The 19,672-nt window shown below is 29.2% G+C and overlaps 4 protein-coding genes across 4 annotated transcripts; 2 read left to right on the top strand and 2 right to left on the bottom strand.

Moving 5' to 3' along the window:
* Positions 1-1,343: 1,343 nt before the first annotated feature.
* HELRODRAFT_185118 (hypothetical protein) lies at positions 1,344-6,426 on the top strand. The gene is given in 8 exon segments (XM_009029331.1): positions 1,344-1,473; positions 2,097-2,263; positions 3,399-3,626; positions 4,431-4,528; positions 4,922-5,850; positions 5,877-6,043; positions 6,057-6,297; positions 6,312-6,426. The coding sequence occupies 5 exon segments, from the start codon at positions 1,460-1,462 to the stop codon at positions 5,063-5,065; spliced, it is 651 nt and encodes a 216-aa protein (XP_009027579.1). The 5' UTR covers positions 1,344-1,459; the 3' UTR covers positions 5,066-5,850; positions 5,877-6,043; positions 6,057-6,297; positions 6,312-6,426.
* A 626-nt stretch (positions 6,427-7,052) lies between these two features.
* HELRODRAFT_164379 (hypothetical protein) lies at positions 7,053-10,121 on the bottom strand (the record flags this gene model as incomplete). The annotated part of the gene is made up of 7 exons (XM_009029330.1): positions 7,053-7,091; positions 7,166-7,379; positions 7,986-8,091; positions 8,823-8,948; positions 9,011-9,196; positions 9,258-9,410; positions 10,025-10,121. The coding sequence occupies 7 exons, from the start codon at positions 10,119-10,121 to the stop codon at positions 7,053-7,055; spliced, it is 921 nt and encodes a 306-aa protein (XP_009027578.1).
* Positions 10,122-11,567: 1,446 nt separating this feature from the next.
* HELRODRAFT_164378 (hypothetical protein) lies at positions 11,568-13,766 on the top strand (the record flags this gene model as incomplete). The annotated part of the gene is made up of 5 exons (XM_009029329.1): positions 11,568-11,586; positions 11,977-12,107; positions 12,629-12,724; positions 12,792-12,910; positions 13,628-13,766. 5 exons carry the CDS (start codon positions 11,568-11,570, stop codon positions 13,764-13,766), a joined length of 504 nt encoding a protein of 167 aa, XP_009027577.1.
* Positions 13,767-16,214: 2,448 nt separating this feature from the next.
* Positions 16,215-18,260, bottom strand: HELRODRAFT_164377 (hypothetical protein; the record flags this gene model as incomplete). Its single annotated transcript, XM_009029328.1, has 5 exons — positions 16,215-16,259; positions 16,601-16,775; positions 17,192-17,285; positions 17,356-17,709; positions 18,146-18,260. 5 exons carry the CDS (start codon positions 18,258-18,260, stop codon positions 16,215-16,217), a joined length of 783 nt encoding a protein of 260 aa, XP_009027576.1.
* Positions 18,261-19,672: the final 1,412 nt, after the last annotated feature.

Here is a 19,672-nt window from a genome sequence, read left to right as displayed (position 1 = left end):
CTTGCACAGGTATAACCTTTTGCTGATTCTGTGAGGGCATCTCTAAATATTTCTCGTTTAGATTTATTTACGTCTTTCTTCGATAACTGAAAACGATTCCGTACTTCAACATCATACATGACCTTGATCTCATCATTTTGTGACAGACTTACAAAATTCAAACGTTTTTGGACCACTTCACTCTTGATTTTCTTTAACTTTATTCTGATTTTACAAACAGCTGGGTTATGATCACGGCCACAATCAGCTCCAGGGTAACTTTTGCATTTTAAAACAGCATTTCGATCGTCTATTTATTGTAATGTGATCAATCATATTTCTTACCTTGTCTCCGGGACTCTTACAAATATATTTTTTCATTGGGTAACTGTCAAACCAGTTGTTGGTAATAATTTGATCACTTATGACACACCATTCAATCAACTTTTCACCTCTTTAAGTATCGAACCGGGCATATAAACGCTTAATTTAATTCAAACGTTTTCCTCACTGAAACTTTATATTTAATTTAAAAAGTTACTCACTTTTTGAGTACTGAAGTCAATGCATTCTGTATAATTCTTAATTATTTTAAATATATATCGTAATCGACTTAATGATTAAAAGAGATAATGTGGAAACTAGTATAATCATCACTAAAGACTTCAGTGTCCTTCCTGCCAAATGAAGATTATCGGCGGTTTCAAACAATCTATTCATGTTCCTATAATCAGGACCGTGAAGCTGATCATGACCACTCCCTTCATTTTCAATTTTTGGACATTTTCATTCAGTTTATTCTAAGTATGTAGGCTATATAATGTTTTCATCTAGGTTTGTATACTACATTGCATTCATCCAACAGTCCAAATTTTTAGTTTCTCTTACTTTTGAGCGCAACATTAATCAATCTGCTGTTAAGCATTCGACAAATATATTCAGAAAGTTTCTTTTTTACTCGATCCTTTTTAATAACTTTTCAATTATCCAAACGACTTTTATGGGCATATGGCTTTGTTTCTCACCTTCAGTCTCCAAACTGATTCTCATTTTCTCTAGTAGTCCCATGCAAAAACTTATCAAACTTTTTCAATTTGTGTGTGAGTTTCTTTTTTATTGTTCAAATTTCTGATGCATTCAGTTAACAGTATGATATTCTCGCAGCCTACTTTTTTAAAAATCTGTTTCGGTGGACGTATTTAAAGTTGTCCAAATTTTGTAATATATCTTGATGAGACAAATTTTGTAATATTACCTACTTTCAAACTTTTATAAATTACCATATTAATGATTGTATGATGTACAGCATAAGTTGTTGCACAATTTTTCACAAGCTATTAAAAATATCTCGTTGCATTTAGAATCTTTGAAAATTTTTTTTAATTACTTTTAATTTTGTGATTAATTTTGCTTCATCTTCGTTGTATTTAAATAAATTTAATTCAAAACTTTGATTTCATTTTGTTGTCACTGTCAAATAATGAGCTTCTTCTTGTACGTAAATTTTTTTTTTCCTTTCATAAATGAGCTGAATTACTTTTAATAGTAAATGAGTGTACCTAAATTTTTTTTGTACAGCTTCTTCAGCAGCAGGATATTTATAATTTATGTATTTTTTATTTTCCATGTTTTTTCAATAATTTTTCAATAAAATTTTATTTATTGATTTTAAACTTTAAACTAATAATAACAACGGTTCTTTTATATATTTAAATTTGAATATTGAATTATTAATTACATTTATAACTTCATGTTATTTATTTGTTAGTGAATTTAATAATAAAAATATTAAATTAGTTTTTGTTTTGTTCTTGCTGGTTTTTTCATTATTGATTATTCATGTACTATAATTATATTATACAATTATTTAACATAAACTGAAAAAATATTATCATTTATACAAATGTTTTTCTGTATGTAGTTGTTAATAAATAAAAATCACAATTTTTTTATATTAATCATTTGATTAATGTTAACAGAATATTATAATGTTATTATTTATTTTTAAAAGCTAAGTTGCAATTCATAGAACGTAAATTTGTTGATAATTTATTTATCTATCTCTATACAAATATGCATTTATTATATTATAGTATGAATAAATTCATACAATAAAGTGGCCAGAGAAACTACAAAACTTTCAAGCCAAAGAAACACATACCAGAAGGCTCCCACCAACATGACCTGATGAAGCATGCAGCTGCCACGCTGGGCAGTGGAAATCTCAGACTTGCAGTGGCACTGCCCGAGGGAGAGGACCTTAATGAGTGGGTGGCTGTCAACAGTAAGTATTCCTAGGTTTTTATTTATATTCATTATCATTTTTTTTTTCATTTATTAACTATTTTAACAGCATTTCTAATAAAAATTTCACATTTTACCATATTTTCATGTTGTGTTTATAATTTTTCATGGTAATTGGTGAGCACTTTTTTTACTCACAATGGTTATTTATTTTTTTAAATCTTATCAGTCAGTTCCTGCTCCAATATATAGAAATTTTCTAAGTCACTTTGTTTTAACTATTGTGCTGTTGGCCTGGTATTATATTAATTATATTGAAATCACAATTAAGTAAATTAGAAATAAGGCAGTTTTACAATTAAAGATTTTTAATTTAATATGTTTTTGCATATAATTAGAAGGGACAAAATAAAATAAATATTTTATTTGACCTCCCAGCAATTTTGAATGATGATTGTATTTATTTCAGCTCATTGCCACCCAGTAAATATTTCTTCTCATCATTTGTTTCTTATGACAAATCCATATGTTAATATCTCTAGTAAAGAAAACACATGTTAACAGAAGTTTTTTAAATGGTGAACAAAAATGAATTATGATCAACTGAACCAGTTTTACCTACGAGGTGCACTTTCATTCTCGAGGGGGCATTAGGGCTTTACAGGTTAGAGTGAAGATGAAAATTTTTGGTGGAAACAGTGATGAAAAAGATAAAAAAACACTGTGTGAAATATAAGGAAAATAAGTTTATAAAATAGATAAGTTAAAAAAAGAAAAACTAGTAAAACAACTAAAAAAAAAGTAAAAAAGGTCACCCACCATTTATGAGCAGGGGTGTGGACATTTTCAGACTGGATTGTTGGGTCAGCAAAGGTATATATATTCATGAGGAAGCTAACATTTATGAAAAACAAAGACATTTAATAATTTGTTATTCTTCTTTCATCAGTTGCATTGCTGACACATCAATGCATGATCAATACATTGTATAAGGAAATGTTTATGTTGATGTCAAATCAAGCACGATTTCAAACATTACTGATCCATTTTTAGTATAAAAATTTGTTACTTCACAATCTTCAACGATTTTATTTGTTTCATTTTGACTGACAAACGATAATTTATTTTCGTAACATTATATAAAAAATTTTACATAAAAATTATTTCTCCGACAGCTGTGGACTTTTTCAATCAGATCAACATGCTGTACGGTACGATCACCGAATACTGCAGGGAGGATTCGTGTCCAGTGATGTCAGCCGGCAAGAAGTACGAGTATCACTGGGCGGATGGGCTGACCATCAAGAAGCCAATCAAGTGCTCAGCACCTAAATACATTGACTACATGATGACCTGGGTTCAGGATCAGCTCGACGATGAGTCCATCTTTCCATCCAAGATTGGTTTGCTTGTTTGTTTGTTTGTTTGTTTGCTGCTTCCTATAAAAATTTATTTAATGATTTTTTATTTTATATATTATCGAGTGTTTGTTCTATGTTTTTATTGAGTGTTTATTTGTTTTAATGTGCAATAAACAATAGATATTTTCACCAATTGTGACATTTAGAATTGCATCATTCTCCACGTTGAAGGGGTGTTTTGGTGACATTAGAATTTTCAATTAATGAGAAAATAATAGAATGACTATGGTACAAATTTTCAATTCATTAATACAACCGTTGAGTAGTTTAAAAGTTATTGTTCATCATGCAATCTCGTCTTATTAATTTTTAGTTAATTCACTTATTTGTTATACTAAATAACAAGTAATTTATACTTTATGATTAAATTCAATATATATAAGCACAGAACTGACTATAATATCAATAATTACAACTATTGCCATTAATAATAATGATGATCCAATTCATGTCACTTGTTCTTACATCTATTCACATGATCGTGATTGTAAGTGTACTGGTTATAAGTGTTGTTATCTATCTCAACATAAGCTAATTAGTTAGTCATGATTCTGGCTTATGTGGAATGTAATGTAATTATCACCAATTAAAATTGTGGTTTGATTGTTTTTTATTTTATGTCAGTTTTTAAATTTGTGTACTATGTGGTTGTAGAAGTAGTTGTATGAGGGGAGTTATTTGATGCTGCTGGCTCAAAAATTTTACACATTCTTCACAATCAAGCTAATAAAAACAAAAATGTATATTTGCAAAACCAAAAAATGGTGATCTTTATTTATTTTTCAGGAGTTCCATTCCCCAAAAACTTCCTCTCAATTTCAAAAACGATATTGAAGCGCTTGTTTCGTGTCTACGCTCATGTTTACCATCAACACTTTGAACAGGTTACTCATTATTTTTCTTTTAATTTATATTTTAGATTCATTTCAATTGGCTTGTGCCCAACTAAATGTACTTAACTTTTGTTACATTATCCAGTCACACATCCTGTACGCTATGTTACAGTGTTTTTCACAATGTTTTACTGTGATAGTTTAAAAAAAAGTATTTGTTAGAATTTATTTGCTATACCCCATTCAATGCTGCTATAGCCTACAATTGTTTTTGCTGGCCCGACAAACGCACTCTTGTTTTGTTATGTATCTCATTGAAGTCTAAACAAGCTGATTATTTTATTAACTTTAACAAATATATTATTACATTTTGTTTATAAAATTGAGTTTTGCTTCGATCCACCAATGAAATCAATAGTTGAAATGATGTATTGGTATGGACAGGTTGTGAACTTGCAAGAGGAAGCACATCTGAACACATCTTTCAAACATTTCATCTACTTTGTCCAAGAATTCAGTCTCGTTGATAAGAAGGAGCTGATGCCCCTGCAAGATCTAATTGACCGACTCACAGCTAAGGACAGATGAATTCCAACACATTTCAGTATAATGAATTTTTTTTCAAACATGTTCGTCGTTCTTTTTATCATTCAATTGTTTTTTGAAGATCATGTTTTGCAATTTTATTCAACAAATTTGGTTACTTCACAAATGTATTTTTACTTTCGTAGATACTTATTTAATTTTATAAGTCTTTTATTTATTATTCTTATATTTATGTAATATTTTTGCAAGTGTTGTGTTGTAAGAATGGCGATGTGTTGATCAAGTGTCCTAAGCATGCTTACCACGTATCTAATTGTATATAAACGTACGATTTATTACTCCTAACTAATTAATTATTGTACTTTTTACTGGTGTCATAATGATTTTCATTGCTGTAATTATAAAACAATGACTTACGCATTTTAAATAATTTTTATTCTGAAAGCAGTGAAATTTTTTTAATTAGAATCGCATATAAAATTTGTGGCTTCATCATTACATCCAAGACACAATAGACAATGTTGCATTTCATTTTACGAACCAGATATTCACTATTTCGTCATTCACGTTGTGTTTATAAAATGTCAAAATTTATTTTATTACAACTGGTTCATAACAGTTAATGTGTACTGATTTCTGGTAAGCAATGGTCAGTGAAGTTTATATTAAATTTATTAATTCAAAAATATAACGTGCACTCAAATATTCAATAACATAGCAATGATCTTATTAACTTTTTATGACAAAGTTAAGACCTTAACACAAAATGGGACCAGGGTACATAGCGTACGTCAGAATTATTAGTATCTACTTTTCGTTCGCAATTGATAGATATATATATATATATCTATTAATATTCACGTATGTTTTAAGATAATTTGTATATACGAATACGTGTACGTTGACACGATTTAAGTGCAATTTTAATCGCGACTAATGATTTGCAACAGAATGAAAAAAAAATGTTTACACATAGAATCACTAAGTAGCTGATTTAGATGGCTATGAGCATTATTTGTGTTGAGCGTTAGTGAGTCGTTGTCTTAAGAGAAAAGGTAGTGTTTTTAAAGAGAAAATTGACCTTACAAGTCTGTTAGAATAGTTGACCGTCCCTTGAGCACGGAAAAATATTCTAAACTTATGAAAATTTCCACCGTCACCAATCGTTGCTGAAAGTCCCACCCGGTCATTTCTCCCCGGTCGTCAAATTTTTTTCCAAAATTTTGGCCCCCCGTCAAAGTTGTCTAGATCCGCTACTGCAATCACTTTTGAATACATGCAATGTTATTAAAAATGTATAAATATAGATTGATAGGTTAAACTTATAGTCACTTCGTTTTTAGTGTATATTTATCACATTTTGTCTTATAATCATAGCAATTCTCTTTGTATTACCACAACACATGTTTCATGTTCGTGAGGATCCGGCAACAAACTTTTCCATTGAAAGAAAATATTGTTCAGCTTACTCTTAAATGTTAAAAGTAATTTGTTAAGAAAAGTTCGCTCGATTGAAAAGCTGAAAGCCTCCAAAATGAAGTATATTGAAAAAGACGCAACCAGTGTACCGAATCAAATGTCTTGGATCTAGCTATTTTAGTTTGTCTTCCAATGTTTAAGGAGTTTTTTTCATTGTTTTACACTCAGTTTATTCAAATTTATTCTTTAAATGTCATTTAACGGTGCTACACGCAAATCCTTAACCCTAGATCGGCTTTAGATCATAAATTCGAAATATCTTGTATCGCGCATTTTATCTTTTTAGGTTTTTCCTAGTTAAAACGTCATCCATCATCATTTCCTCAAAATTGTAAATTATTCTTTGACATTGCCATAGTAGACGTAGTATTCAGTCCTAACCATCGTGAACTAACAAAATAAACTTAACGCTCAATTTGACCTGCCTTCGTCTTGATTTAATTTACATGTGGAAATACGGCAGCAAAAATCGCTTTGATATAATAATTTTTTAATGAACTATATACTATATAAAAATAATATACACAAATACAAAAAAGCTCAATTTTTGTTATGATGTAATTCTTCTTGCTTCAAGTATCCAGAGTTCCTGTAAAGTATTAATAAATCAACAAACTGTGAATTATTATCTATTATGAATTAATGAATAATTGTAAAACATACCAAATAATCAGAACGATTGTAACAAAAGTGTTGATAAATGTTGTCAATTTTACGACAGGAGAATATGTGACTAGGCGCATATTTGCAGTTGAGTGTGCAAAGTTCTTGTATCCATATAGTTAAATGGTCATATGCAGGACAGGCAATATCTTTATCTTCAATTGTGAAGTTTAATCTATTAACAGGAACATTTACATAAACATTTTTTGGTGCACTTTTGAAAGTTAAAAATATTGGAATAATTAATTAAAATTGTGGAACTGCTAGACTTTAGAATACGTTTTCAGAACAAATTTAATAGATACAATATTTAATTTTTTTCTATTTTGAGAAAAAGGTTAAAGGTCTATTACTTTTCCTATGTTCAGAGAAATCAACAACACACAAATGGCGTACATGAATATGTGCTGATGGTTAAGGAATTCATATATTAGTATGAAATATTTAGAATATTTCGTGTCGGGTTTGGTGAACTAAAAAAAAAGGCCATTCACATTTTTGGATCTATTTTATAGGTGTTGGAGGTATGCATTCCCTCACCAAATTGTAACAACCCCTAGGTCTGTCACTAGGCATTTTTGTCGCTGTCAACTTGTTGGGACACTCAGTTGAATAAAGTCTATTATATCTTGTACTACTAAAAAGACCTGGATATGAATGCATGATTTACAAAGTAGCAATCCAAAAAGATGCAGTATGTTCCTAAAATTTAATTTGACAGTTAAATTAACAGAATGACATTTATGTGATGTAGGACTGTGATATTATTGCTGTTAATGAAATCCATTAATTAAAATTAAAAATTAAGCGCAAAATCTACCTTTTTTCCAAGCTAATGAAAACGTCAACTTGATCTTTTTTGTTGATATTTATAATATGTATGATTGTTTCAAAAAAGGCATCTGTTATGTCCTGACTGAATATTACTGAAATGTTTTCATTTAAACTTCAATTGATGAAATGAAAAAGAAACTGTGTTAATTCTTATAATTTTATTTTTGTTTATGAAGCATAAACAGTTAAAAATGTATTGACACAAGTAGTTGGGTCGTTGGGTAAAAATAACATGGTTGGGGTGGAATCTTTTGGACAAAAGAAATTTTAACTGATTTAAAATCAGGTTGTATGTATAAGTCTATGTTTAAAATTCACCGCTATCCAGTTTGGGGAAATTCTGTAATTTGCATTCAGAGTTTTGAAATTGTTGAAAAAATTGAATAACAAAAATCTAGTTATCGTTTCAAAAATTATTTTTAATTTAATAAGAAATATACAAAAATGAAACAAATGATTGGGTGAAATTGACGTTAAAAGAAATTCAGACATATGGCAAGATTCTGAATTGACGGACTTTCCAAACACTAAGCCAAGTGAAGTGCATGTTTATTTTAATGTGACCCAACTAAAAACTTCTTAGCCATTCATAACAATGTAACTAAAAAATATGCTATAGAATAGATATTAAATTAAATTTAAAAAGAACAAATATTCTACCATCGGAGGCCAAGATGACATCGGTGTTTTTTAAATTACTAATTTCTTCAGCCGACCAATGATTGTCACCTAACAGATAAATTATGAGGTAAACAACAGTTCTGCTTTACTTGTCACACAGCAAACAATAAAGAATACTTTCAAACAAATCCAAAGAGCAAACCCAAATCATTTAGATTTTTATTCCAATCTAATTTTAATACAGCATGATTGTTTTCGGCCTTTGCCAATAAGCCAGTATTCAGGATAAAATTTGCTTGAGATAAATCTAAAGCAGAATCCAAGCAGTCTGAATTTAAAATAAATTACAAATCCAATGAAAACTGATATTTATTTTTAAAAGAAGTATACCTGTACAAATGATTTTCTCGCAAAACATTCCAACAACAATGCTGCAGAGGCCTACACCTGCTCCCAATTCAATAACAACTTTGCACTTAAATATATCTTTGTTACTTAATATAAAATCAGAGAGCATTAAACTGGCAGGCCACACTTGTCTACCAACATCATCCAACTTTGTTGATAAGCTATGTTCTGTAAAATATATAAGACTATATCTGTCATAATTTTTCAAATAAATAAATAAACAACTAACTTATTAAAATGACATTAAAATCTTCATCTTGTCGTGGTAAAACCAAATCTCCATCACCATCAACTGTAACTGAATCATTATTCGTAACTGAATCATTATTCGTAACTGAACATCTTCTATCACTACTTTTAAATTTGAACCTTGTAACGTAATCTGTATTGAAAAACAAGCAGATCACATTATTTATTATATGCACAATGTAATTAAAACTGTGTATCCAGATATATTTAAAAATCATTACTTAGCTACCAATTTTTAATATATATATATATAAGCAGGAATTAAAGACTAAGTTTGTGCCAGACACAAGTTATAGTTTAAACATCCTGCTTTAACCTCAAATTAGTTTGGCATTAATCAGTCTGATAATCAATTACCCATAATTAAAGATAACCTTTTAAAATTTAATTTTAATTGCATATATAAAAATAAATAATATCTATAAAGAGTGAATAAGATAATAAAAAATACCACTTTATTTTTTATTTCGTCAGTTGAATCTGTTAGTAATTAAATATTTGAATAACAAAATAAATCATGACTTCTATTCTAAAATTTTAATTAAGTTTCTTTAAAAAACACAAAATATGAAATAGAAAAAATATATCATTTTACATTTTTTTTAGAAAATAAAAAAACGGTTTTGAATGTTGTTGAGTTTTATTATGCAACACTATAGAAATTAGATTCTAAATATTTTAATATTTCAAAGTAAAAGAAATCAGCTACTAAATTAAATTTTAATTTTAAAACAGCAAAAATCTGACTTTCACTTTCACATTGATCATCATTGCTATTTTCTTGGATTCTTGACAAATTTTCATCTAAATGAACATCTGATAAAACAATATCATCATTTTGCATTCTTCACGTTGTAAGATTGCAGAATGAACTTTCAAAAACTTCGAGCGTTGAAGGAATTAACACATTTGCCACATACAAACAGAAAATAGTTTTTGCACGGTGTTGCCAAAGAAACAAAGACAAAAAATCCGTTTGTTAATTTTGTTAATCAATTCGCTACCAATCATTTCAATCAATCAATTGGCATATAAAGCGTTATTTCCGCGATGTTCAACAGCGCTCCTCAATGAATTTTGCAAACTTGAGATTTTCCCTTTTAACTCCGTAACGTAAGTTATGGAGAAGTAGTCAGGGAAATAGGTAGAGTTCCAGATAAAACAGCCAAAAAAAGCAAATGCAGATTTAGCAAAAAAGTGTTTAACACGAGTTAAGACGAAGTGAGAACAAGAAGACGATGGTAAACCGTTTGGGTTCAATTAATATATTTGATAAGTAGGTACTTAGGAAATAATTTAGATTGAGACTTATACATAAATGTGCAAATTTTAAAAATTTTATATTTTATGGGTAGCCAGTGCAAGAGAACAAGATGTGGAGATATATGAGAAAAGAAAGGGATACGAGCAACTATAGACGAGCAGCAGAGTTAAAAGCTTTACTTAAAAAAAGAGTGTAGAATCAGGAAGATCATAGTAGAGCGAGTTAAAATAATCAATCATAGATAAGACTAACGAAGTAACAAGAAGGAGAAGGGTAGGATCGTCAAGAAAAAGTGAAAGTTTTTTTATTCTACGTAGATGAAAGTAAGAACTTCTAGCTACACTATTTATTTATTTTATTTTATGCTATTTTATTTTATTTTTCATGTTAAAACATTTTTTCTCTCCGTCTTTTTATTTATTTATTTACTTATTTGTTTAATTTTGTATTACTGCCTTGCATGCTGTAACAGTTTCTGCGCCTGTCAGATCTTGATTTTTAAAGAATAAAAAAAAAAACAAAAAAAAACAATTTATCTGAGAAGAAAGAGACATACCGGAATAAAAAATAAAGCCTAGACTACGAAACTTGTGAGAAACATCAAGAGTTATAGAATCAGTTAAAACTAGCACCCCAAATCGCTAGTTTGGGTGCTAGTTATTTAAAAGCTTTTAAATGTTTTGACAATTGAATTTTCATGCACGCTTTTTTTTCTTGAATTGTTTTAATTTTCTTCCATTTTATAACATTTTTTGTACTTCTTTATTGTACGTTTTGCGAATCTTTGGTGGAGCCCAGTTGAAACTTCAGAAATTTGGCTATACAAATTTGATTGAACATAAAACCGTGAAATACCAGCATGATGATTCTTGTTTGCCTTTACATTACACTGATAAATATCAATAATTGTTTTATGTTGAGCAGTAGCAAAACTGCCTACCTTGTTGTTTGTACGGTTGCTAAGCGATGATATAATTTTCTATTTATTTTTAAATTTTTTAAAATTTAATTGAACAGTTTTTTAAAATGAAGAAACAAAAACGATGTTTGTACGATGTTTTTATTATTTTTTTTTATTTAATTTAATTATTGTGCTTGTTAATAAGTATAACGCTTCGTTTGAAATGATGATTTATAAATTTTTATATATTTATTTTATAAATTTATATTATTTATATTCAATTTTACAAGTAGGCCTACTCATATAGGCATATATAGTTACACATAATAGAATATACTATATATGCAAGTACCTTGTCATATTACACAACTGAATATCTCTAAGATTTACCTTGATGATTGAACAAATGAATTTTTGGTAAACCGAATCAATAAAATCACTAACTAAACAAGTGTAATAATAATATATTTTATATTGTATGAATTTATATTAGATAAAACGTTTGTGTTTAATTTTAATTGTCAATCAAATCAGTCGAAGCTCCCTCAGCAATCAAGCACTTTGCCTTCCTTTCATCCAAAAGTCGCTTTTACGAATCCAACAGCGCCAATGCTTTAAAGGAATCTAGTAATGCGATCGGGCCTAATACTTATAATGCTGACAAGGTTCGTGGCTGTTTTCAACCTTGAAAAAACATTTTAATAAAAAAAAGAAAAAAAACCACCCACTTTAATCAGGCCAATGTCAAATTAGGTTTGCCACTTTTTAACCCTATTTAATACCGAATAAAAATGAAAGTGGGCCCTACATAAAAAATAGGCCATAAATCAGACAGAAGATGGATTACAATTAAGTAAAGCCAATAACATAACAATGACCTACCCGAGTTTGTTCATGGTGTAAGTAAATCAAACAAATTGCGCAAATATATTTTTTTCTTTGTTTCGTAAAAAATATTTATACGCCACATCTTTTTTGTATAAACGTAATATACGCTTTTGCTGTAGATTTAATGAGACCTGTACATTATTTTTCGTTAATTATTGACGAAAATAGACGTCGCGACACAAAAACTCTTATCCCATTTTATTTCAAAATAAATTTTTTTACTGCAACTATAAGCAGAGAAGACCCAAATGTTTTAAAAAAAAAGATACAAAAAATGTTAATGTTACAAATCTCGCAGCTCGATTTCATTGATAAACTCAACAAAAGACCAAGAAGTCATAAAGGATATATCATCGGAGCTAGGACTGCATCCAGGTTTCCTCGGATATCAAAAGTGATTATGTTCTTTTAATTTTAGCTGATATTTATTCTGTTCAACTTTTGCAATTATTTTCCAGCAGGACAATAGTATTGGACCTGGAGCTTACAGTTTCCCAGAAATCAGCATGAAAACTAATTTCAAACCATTCAATTCAGCTGCAAAACGGTTCTCCTACGCATTAGAAAGTACAACTCCAGGGTGGGTTAGCCACTCGTTTTATTTTCATAAGATTTGTGGTTTTTTGGCGAATTTAAATATTTACAAATATATTAAAAAGCAAATGATTTTTTAATAACTGTAATTTTTCTCATACCTTTTCACAGTAATTCAGTTATAAAACCTCTCTAGGTTCATTTTTGTAAGAGCTTTGTTGAATATTCAAATATCAGTCGTAAACCAAGAAACTTTCAGTACTCAGTATGCGCAATAATTCGGATTTTCTAATTCAAACATATATTTTAGTTTAGACTGAAAAATTTTCGTTTATCGATTTAAGTTGAATGGTATAAAAATCAAACAAAGAAGTCAAAACAAATTTAGCTAAATATAGATTGTCTGCATTATATATATATATATATTATATATATATATATACAATATTCTATAAATTCTACCATAGTAATTTATAGAATATTGTAAAAATTATGGTTTATTACCAACATATATATATATATATATATATATATGTGTGTGTGTGTGTGTGTGTGTGTGCGCGCGTGTGTATATATTCAGCAAACTCTACATTTAGATACATTCAACATTTTACCCAAAAAACTAGCTCAAGAAATAACACACCGCGCCGTTCGCAATTTATGGTTTAATAACAAACCTAGCATGTTAATTTTCGTTGAATTGTAAAAAAACATAACCAAACAGCAAACGCTGAGACTTGACTGATATTTTGAACGCCAACAGGACCGGGACCTACGAATGCGAGTACAACCCTTGCAAACATGTGCAGTATCAGCAATCATTTGGCGGAAACCCAGTCAATCTCCCGTGCATTACTCAACATAGTTCCATTAAAAGCAACACTGATAAAGTAAGGCTCTAAAGCATGTTTGACACTTACCAATTTCATTAATAAATCTTATTTTTTATATGCTTGTAACAAATAGTTAATATTAAAAATTAAATAAATTGCTGAATTATAAGAAAAGTTTATTACAAGATGAAATGCTAAGTTTCAATAAAATTAAACTAATATTTTTTTTAATTCAAACGGACATCGTGTCATCACCGCAATGTATTAATTTTTAAAACGGTTTCTCTCCAAGAAAAATGCTAATAGTAGAATTAAACTGAGTTTTAGTGTTTTTTTTTTTTTAGTAAATAAATTACACATATATACATGTAAATAAATATGATACCGTGCAAAGGTAGCATAATAACTTGTTTATTAATTGTAAACTAGAATGAAGGGGTAAACGAAATAAATACTGTCTCCTATATACCAATAATGTGGGGTAAATCATAGATTTACGCCAATTGCATAAATCCTATGCAATTGGCATAGGATTTATGCCTCGCATATTGTGAGATTGAAAAATTCAGGGCTTCATATGCGATTACTGCCATAGTCGGCACCCCTAAATCATGTATACAGTTATAGCATCCCTACCAATACTTGTATGTTTACTTATAATTACCTATTACTCTTATTTTAAAATGTAATTCGGCCAAATATATATAATTACCGTAAATTACTCATATTTAACGACATCAATGTTATCCGTTAGTCCGGCTTAGTACTACTAATTTGGTAAAGCGAGGTTCAACATGAAACCCGTCACAGTCTATCCAAACGACTAATTCAAATAAAGACAAACAGAAAAAAAAGTAGCGATTTGGTGAGAGAACTTGGAATTGAAGCAAAAGAATTATTAATAAAGTCAAAGGTAGCTCAGCAAACATTTCTAGGTTTTATGACAATAGCTCACTCAATTTTATACTGTATTCTTCTTCTTCTTCTTTCTCGTGCCTTATTCTTTCAGGACATTGGCGATGGCAACTATCGACCTCCACAAAACCCGATCTTTAACACTCTGTAGTAGTTGAAATGTGGTGATACTCAAAAAGTGACAGTAGTTGTTAGATTTTCTATTCTTTCCTTCCGCATGACGTGACCAAACAACTTTAACGGTCCCCGTCAGATTATCTATAGTAATTTCCTCTTTTCATAACCAGACTGTTTTAATACATCCTCATTCGAATTATGAGAGGTCCAACTAATATTCATAATTTTTCGCAAAAACTACATCACAGCAGCGTTAATCTTTTTTCAATTTCTATATTTCTATAGAAATTGTCCAGAACTCAGAGCCCGTAAGTTAGCACAGAAAAAATCCTAACAGTTTTAATTTTGTTGATATTCTGATTTCACTGTTGGTGAGGCTGTTTTTCATTTAGAATATGCATCTCTCGCCATAGATATCCTTCTTTTGATATCCCCATCACATTAACAACCTGAGATAATCAGACTTCCGAGATAATTGAAGCTGTTGACTTGTTTTAACTATTAATGATTATGGAGCAGATCTGGGCAGTTTTGGTTTTACTGATAACCATGCACTGTTTTGTTGACGTTAATTTGCAAGCGTTTCCTTTCACTTTCAAAAACCAGTTTGGAAACAAATGTTTGCAGTTTTTTTTATTGAATCTGCTATAAGAGCTGTATTATTATCAGCATATCTTACATTGTTAATGTTCACGCCTCCAATTGATATTCCAGTTAGATCTTCTATCTTTCTTTCTATAGAGATTTTACAGATCTGGAGAAAATACACAACTTTGCCTAACACCTTTCTTTATTTCGAAAAACTAGTCAACTTGTTACCAACTTTCATCGAGGCTCTTTGTACCCAATAGAGGTTTTTGGTAACTCTCGTGTCTTTTCTATCAATGTCCAAATTTTTCAATATTTCCATAAGCTCCACGTGTTTCATGCTATCAAAAGCTTTGGAGTAATCGACAAGACATTTCAATCGCTCGTTCACTGATCAATCGTAGCATAAAGATAGCGTTTCTTGTGCCACAATCCTCGACAAAACCACATTGGACATTTGATATTTCAGATCTGATTTTGTTTTGTGCTCTCATCATCAGAATTTTCAAGAAAAGTTTTGTAAGATGACTCATCAAGCTGATTGTTCACATTCCGTTGCATTAGGTTTTTAAGGCAATGCAATAAATATTGACTTGGATAGGTCTTCAGGAATTTCGCCACTGTTATAAATCTTGTCATTCAAAATTTCTGTCACTTTTTCGATGCCAAATTCATAAAGACATTTAATTTCTTCAGAAACTATCTCATTTGGACCTGGCACTTTATTTTAATTCAATTAGGAAAGAGCGGCACGAACTTCAGATCTAAGTATTTTTGGTCCTTCTACGTCTTTTTTAATAGGAGGTTTTTCACCACGGATATCATCAAAAAGATCGTTAATGTAAAATTTTATTTAATTATATTTTCTACATTTTTATACAATTTTATTTCAAGCTTTCAAGTACTAAGGACGAAAATCGTTACAACAGAAAGTTGGCATACCTGCAATTATTTTATTAATAATGTTTGAATTGTGTACTAGTATTTTAAATTTCTGTTACAAATTTTTATAACTTTATATAAATATATATTCTAACACAAACACATGCATGCACACCAGTAGTACATATTGTTATCCTTGAAAAATCAACTATATTTGAACCAAAGAAGCAAAATTTAACTTGTTGATACTTTTTTCAATGTCCTGAACATTTTTAGAATAAAAATTGGAGAAAGCTTCATTGAACTGCTGCAATTGCTTTTTTAGAATGACATTCTGAAATAGTTAATAATTCAATTGTATTTCAAGTGCTTATACATTAATATAAATGATTATTGTTCACCTTGTTGTTATTTAAGATTTTAATTTTTACACCAGCATCAGCTTTTTTCTTTTCATAATTTGATTTACATTCAAGCAGCTTTGCTTCAACATCTAATATAACAGAAACTATATTGAGGTTAGGATTCACAGACTTCAAGAAGAGAAGATGTTTTTTATGAGCTTCCATATCTATTCTGAAATTATAAAATAAAATTTTAAGCATCTATGTTCCTACAATCATGTAGTTATTTATTATTGACTTTTTTTAAATAATTTTACTTAATTCAACAACATGTTAAAATTAAATGATATCAGTTTTTCTAAAATAAGAATAAACCTAAAAATTTATCATTTAATAAAATGAAAAAGTAAGCTAAATGTAAGCCAAGATTTAGTACAAATTCACCCATATAATAGACATAAACTTTGAAATATTTTTTGCTTGATATTTTTAAAATTCTTAAATGTATAATTTGAAGACAGAAGAGTAAAACTTTCATCTTTCAACAGCTAGCTAGATGTTATAGATGTAAAAATCACTTATTCATTCTAAATGTAAATGAAAAGTTTGAAAAATATGAACAAATGATAAATATAAATGTTGACTTACTTGGCATTTTTCAAATCTCTTATGCAAGACAAAGTGTCTGATATTATATTGTTTCTAAGTGTGTTGATGCTTACTAGGAATGATTTCAAACAATCTAAAAACAAACATGTTTCAAATCCAAAAAACATACACAAATAAATAAAATTAATTAGATACAATTATACTTTTAAGTTCAGTGCCGTTAGCATTAAGAGCATAATGAATTTCGGCATTTTTAGCAAACTCCTCTTTCAGATCATCAGAAGAATCAATACATAGGTTCATCATGGTAATAGAAAAAGACTTTTCAATGCAAAACAATCGGTCAAATTTGTTCAGCAAAGAATTCACCAGATCAATTAATTTTTTCAAAATTTTACTTAAAATGTTGATGTTATCTATCGCATGATTGTCAACATTCTCTAGCTCTATTGGCTTCTCCATAATAGAATGCATGACATCAGAAAAAAATTCTTTAGCAATGTAAAATTTATTCAATGGAATTCCATACATAAACTTTAAAGTGTTTTCAACAACATCTGTTACAAAATTTGTATACTATAGTATAAATAAGTATAAAATAACAACTATAAGTAAATTTGTTGTAGGGTTGTGAAAATGAAGAAAAAGATAAATAAAACTATCAATAAACACAAACAGTAACTAAAAACTAAACTAAACACAGCAAAGCCTTTTTACTTTAATTTAATTAAATTAATTTAACAACCTATTATTTATATTATAATTATAATAATCTACTAATACCAACAATTTTGAACAAATTTTACAAAGCTAAATTTTTTTAATTTCTATACTATGTTGATATCGATTAAACGTTTGTTACTGTTTTAATTAACACACTTTTCAACAAAATTAAACTTCAAAATAAGCGACCCTTAGAAAAAAAAATGTAAAGCGCTAAAGGCTAATTCAATTTTTTTAATATACACACATACAAAAAAAAGAAGTTTAAACCGTTTTTGTTGTCGGAATCTTCGCACGCACAATTTAACTCGTAAGGGTTAAAACCATTCTCCTCGTCTACTTCCCGAGCTTCAAAATCAGAATTGTCGTTTGGACGGGAAGCCATCTTGTCTACTAAACATAGATAAAATATTTATGTATTACATAGAATATTTTTGTTATCTTGTTAAAACCTACAACCTAACCTAAAACAAACGAAATTAAATAAGAACGCATTGATCTCAATCTATTTCAGCTTTATTTTTTCGTATGTTTCTTAACGCAACATAATTTGGGACAATGCACCTACCAAAACTAAACAAAAATTTAGTTCATCGTATTTGCTAGAACAGTTTTCAACTTAAAGTAAGATCTCACATTACTCAATCTGTTTTCAGAAATCAAGATCATGACGATAAAAAAATTTTGTCCATAACTGCTGCCATAAAATTTCAAACACAGTCTGACCCTCACCTCTTTGATGAACGTTAGGCCAACACGTCAACAAAATAATACGTTCTACATTTACCATGGATATATATAATATCCATGACATTTACCCTCACAAGTCATTCATTTTTTATACCAGTTTAATGTTCACTGGACCAAAACTCTAGAAGAACGTCATTCCATCGGACATTAAAAAGATTAATAATATAGTTTTGCTTAAGAAAAAACTAAGTAGGTAAGTTTCTACTTACCTGTAATCCTCCTTTTATTCAATATGCTTTATCTGTTTTTCTTTTCTAATTTGCCTCAACGTTCATTATTCAGACATTAGATAAATTCATATGATTATTACATTTAGTTTGTTAATATTTGTTATTAATTTGTGTTCTGTTCACATAGTAGAATTTTTTCGTTAGAAGTATCAACATTAATATCATTAATTTTTGTCATTAAATCTTTTTTTGATCCATTGTCGAACGAAGATAAATTTTTACCAGCTTTTATTTCAAAGAACTTCTTTCGCAAGAAAAAATTGAAACTCACACGGTCAAAAAATGTTTTATATTTGATAACATTCTTAGCGCAGAAAATATTTCAGTTTCGTTTTTCTCAACCTTTCCTACTTGAAATTGACGTCTTAAACGTTTAATTTTTTTTATAATTTCACTTTTTTCTAACTCATCAAAAGTTTCAGCAAGAGTCGAATCAGCTATGGAAACTCTTCAATATCTGTTCCAATAAGGTGCGGTGGTTGACCGGTTACCAACTTTACATATATATTCTGGATCCTATTTTTAAGATCTTGAAAAAGTTATCAAGTGAATGAAACATCGATCGTCTCAATTTTTGCTTCAACACTAAAGTTTCATAATTTGCCTCTTCTTCCAGCATCGCCGTTTTACGACTTTTTCAGTTCTATAATTTTTCTATAAATTTTCCATCAATATATGCACTTAACATCAAATGTATAAGTCTTTATGTTTTTTATTCTCATTACATAAAATATTTGTTATTTATTTTAAAATTTTTGTTTGGCAATTTTTCGGAGGCTCCTCCTAATTGGATGAACGAGGCGGTCCGCCCCCTTAC

This window comes from Helobdella robusta (assembly GCF_000326865.2).
Source record: "Helobdella robusta unplaced genomic scaffold HELROscaffold_6, whole genome shotgun sequence".
NCBI lineage: Eukaryota > Metazoa > Annelida > Clitellata > Rhynchobdellida > Glossiphoniidae > Helobdella > Helobdella robusta.
Note: the sequence above shows the minus strand (reverse complement) of the source record. Positions and strands in the feature narration are given on the sequence as shown.

Bases quoted from the DNA above. Each gene is read 5' to 3' on its own strand.
- HELRODRAFT_185118 (XM_009029331.1), top strand. The intron at 3,627-4,430 runs GTTTGCTTGTTT...TTTATTTTTCAG, and splicing joins CATCTTTCCATCCAAGATTG to GAGTTCCATTCCCCAAAAAC. The intron at 4,529-4,921 runs GTTACTCATTAT...TGGTATGGACAG, and splicing joins ACCATCAACACTTTGAACAG to GTTGTGAACTTGCAAGAGGA.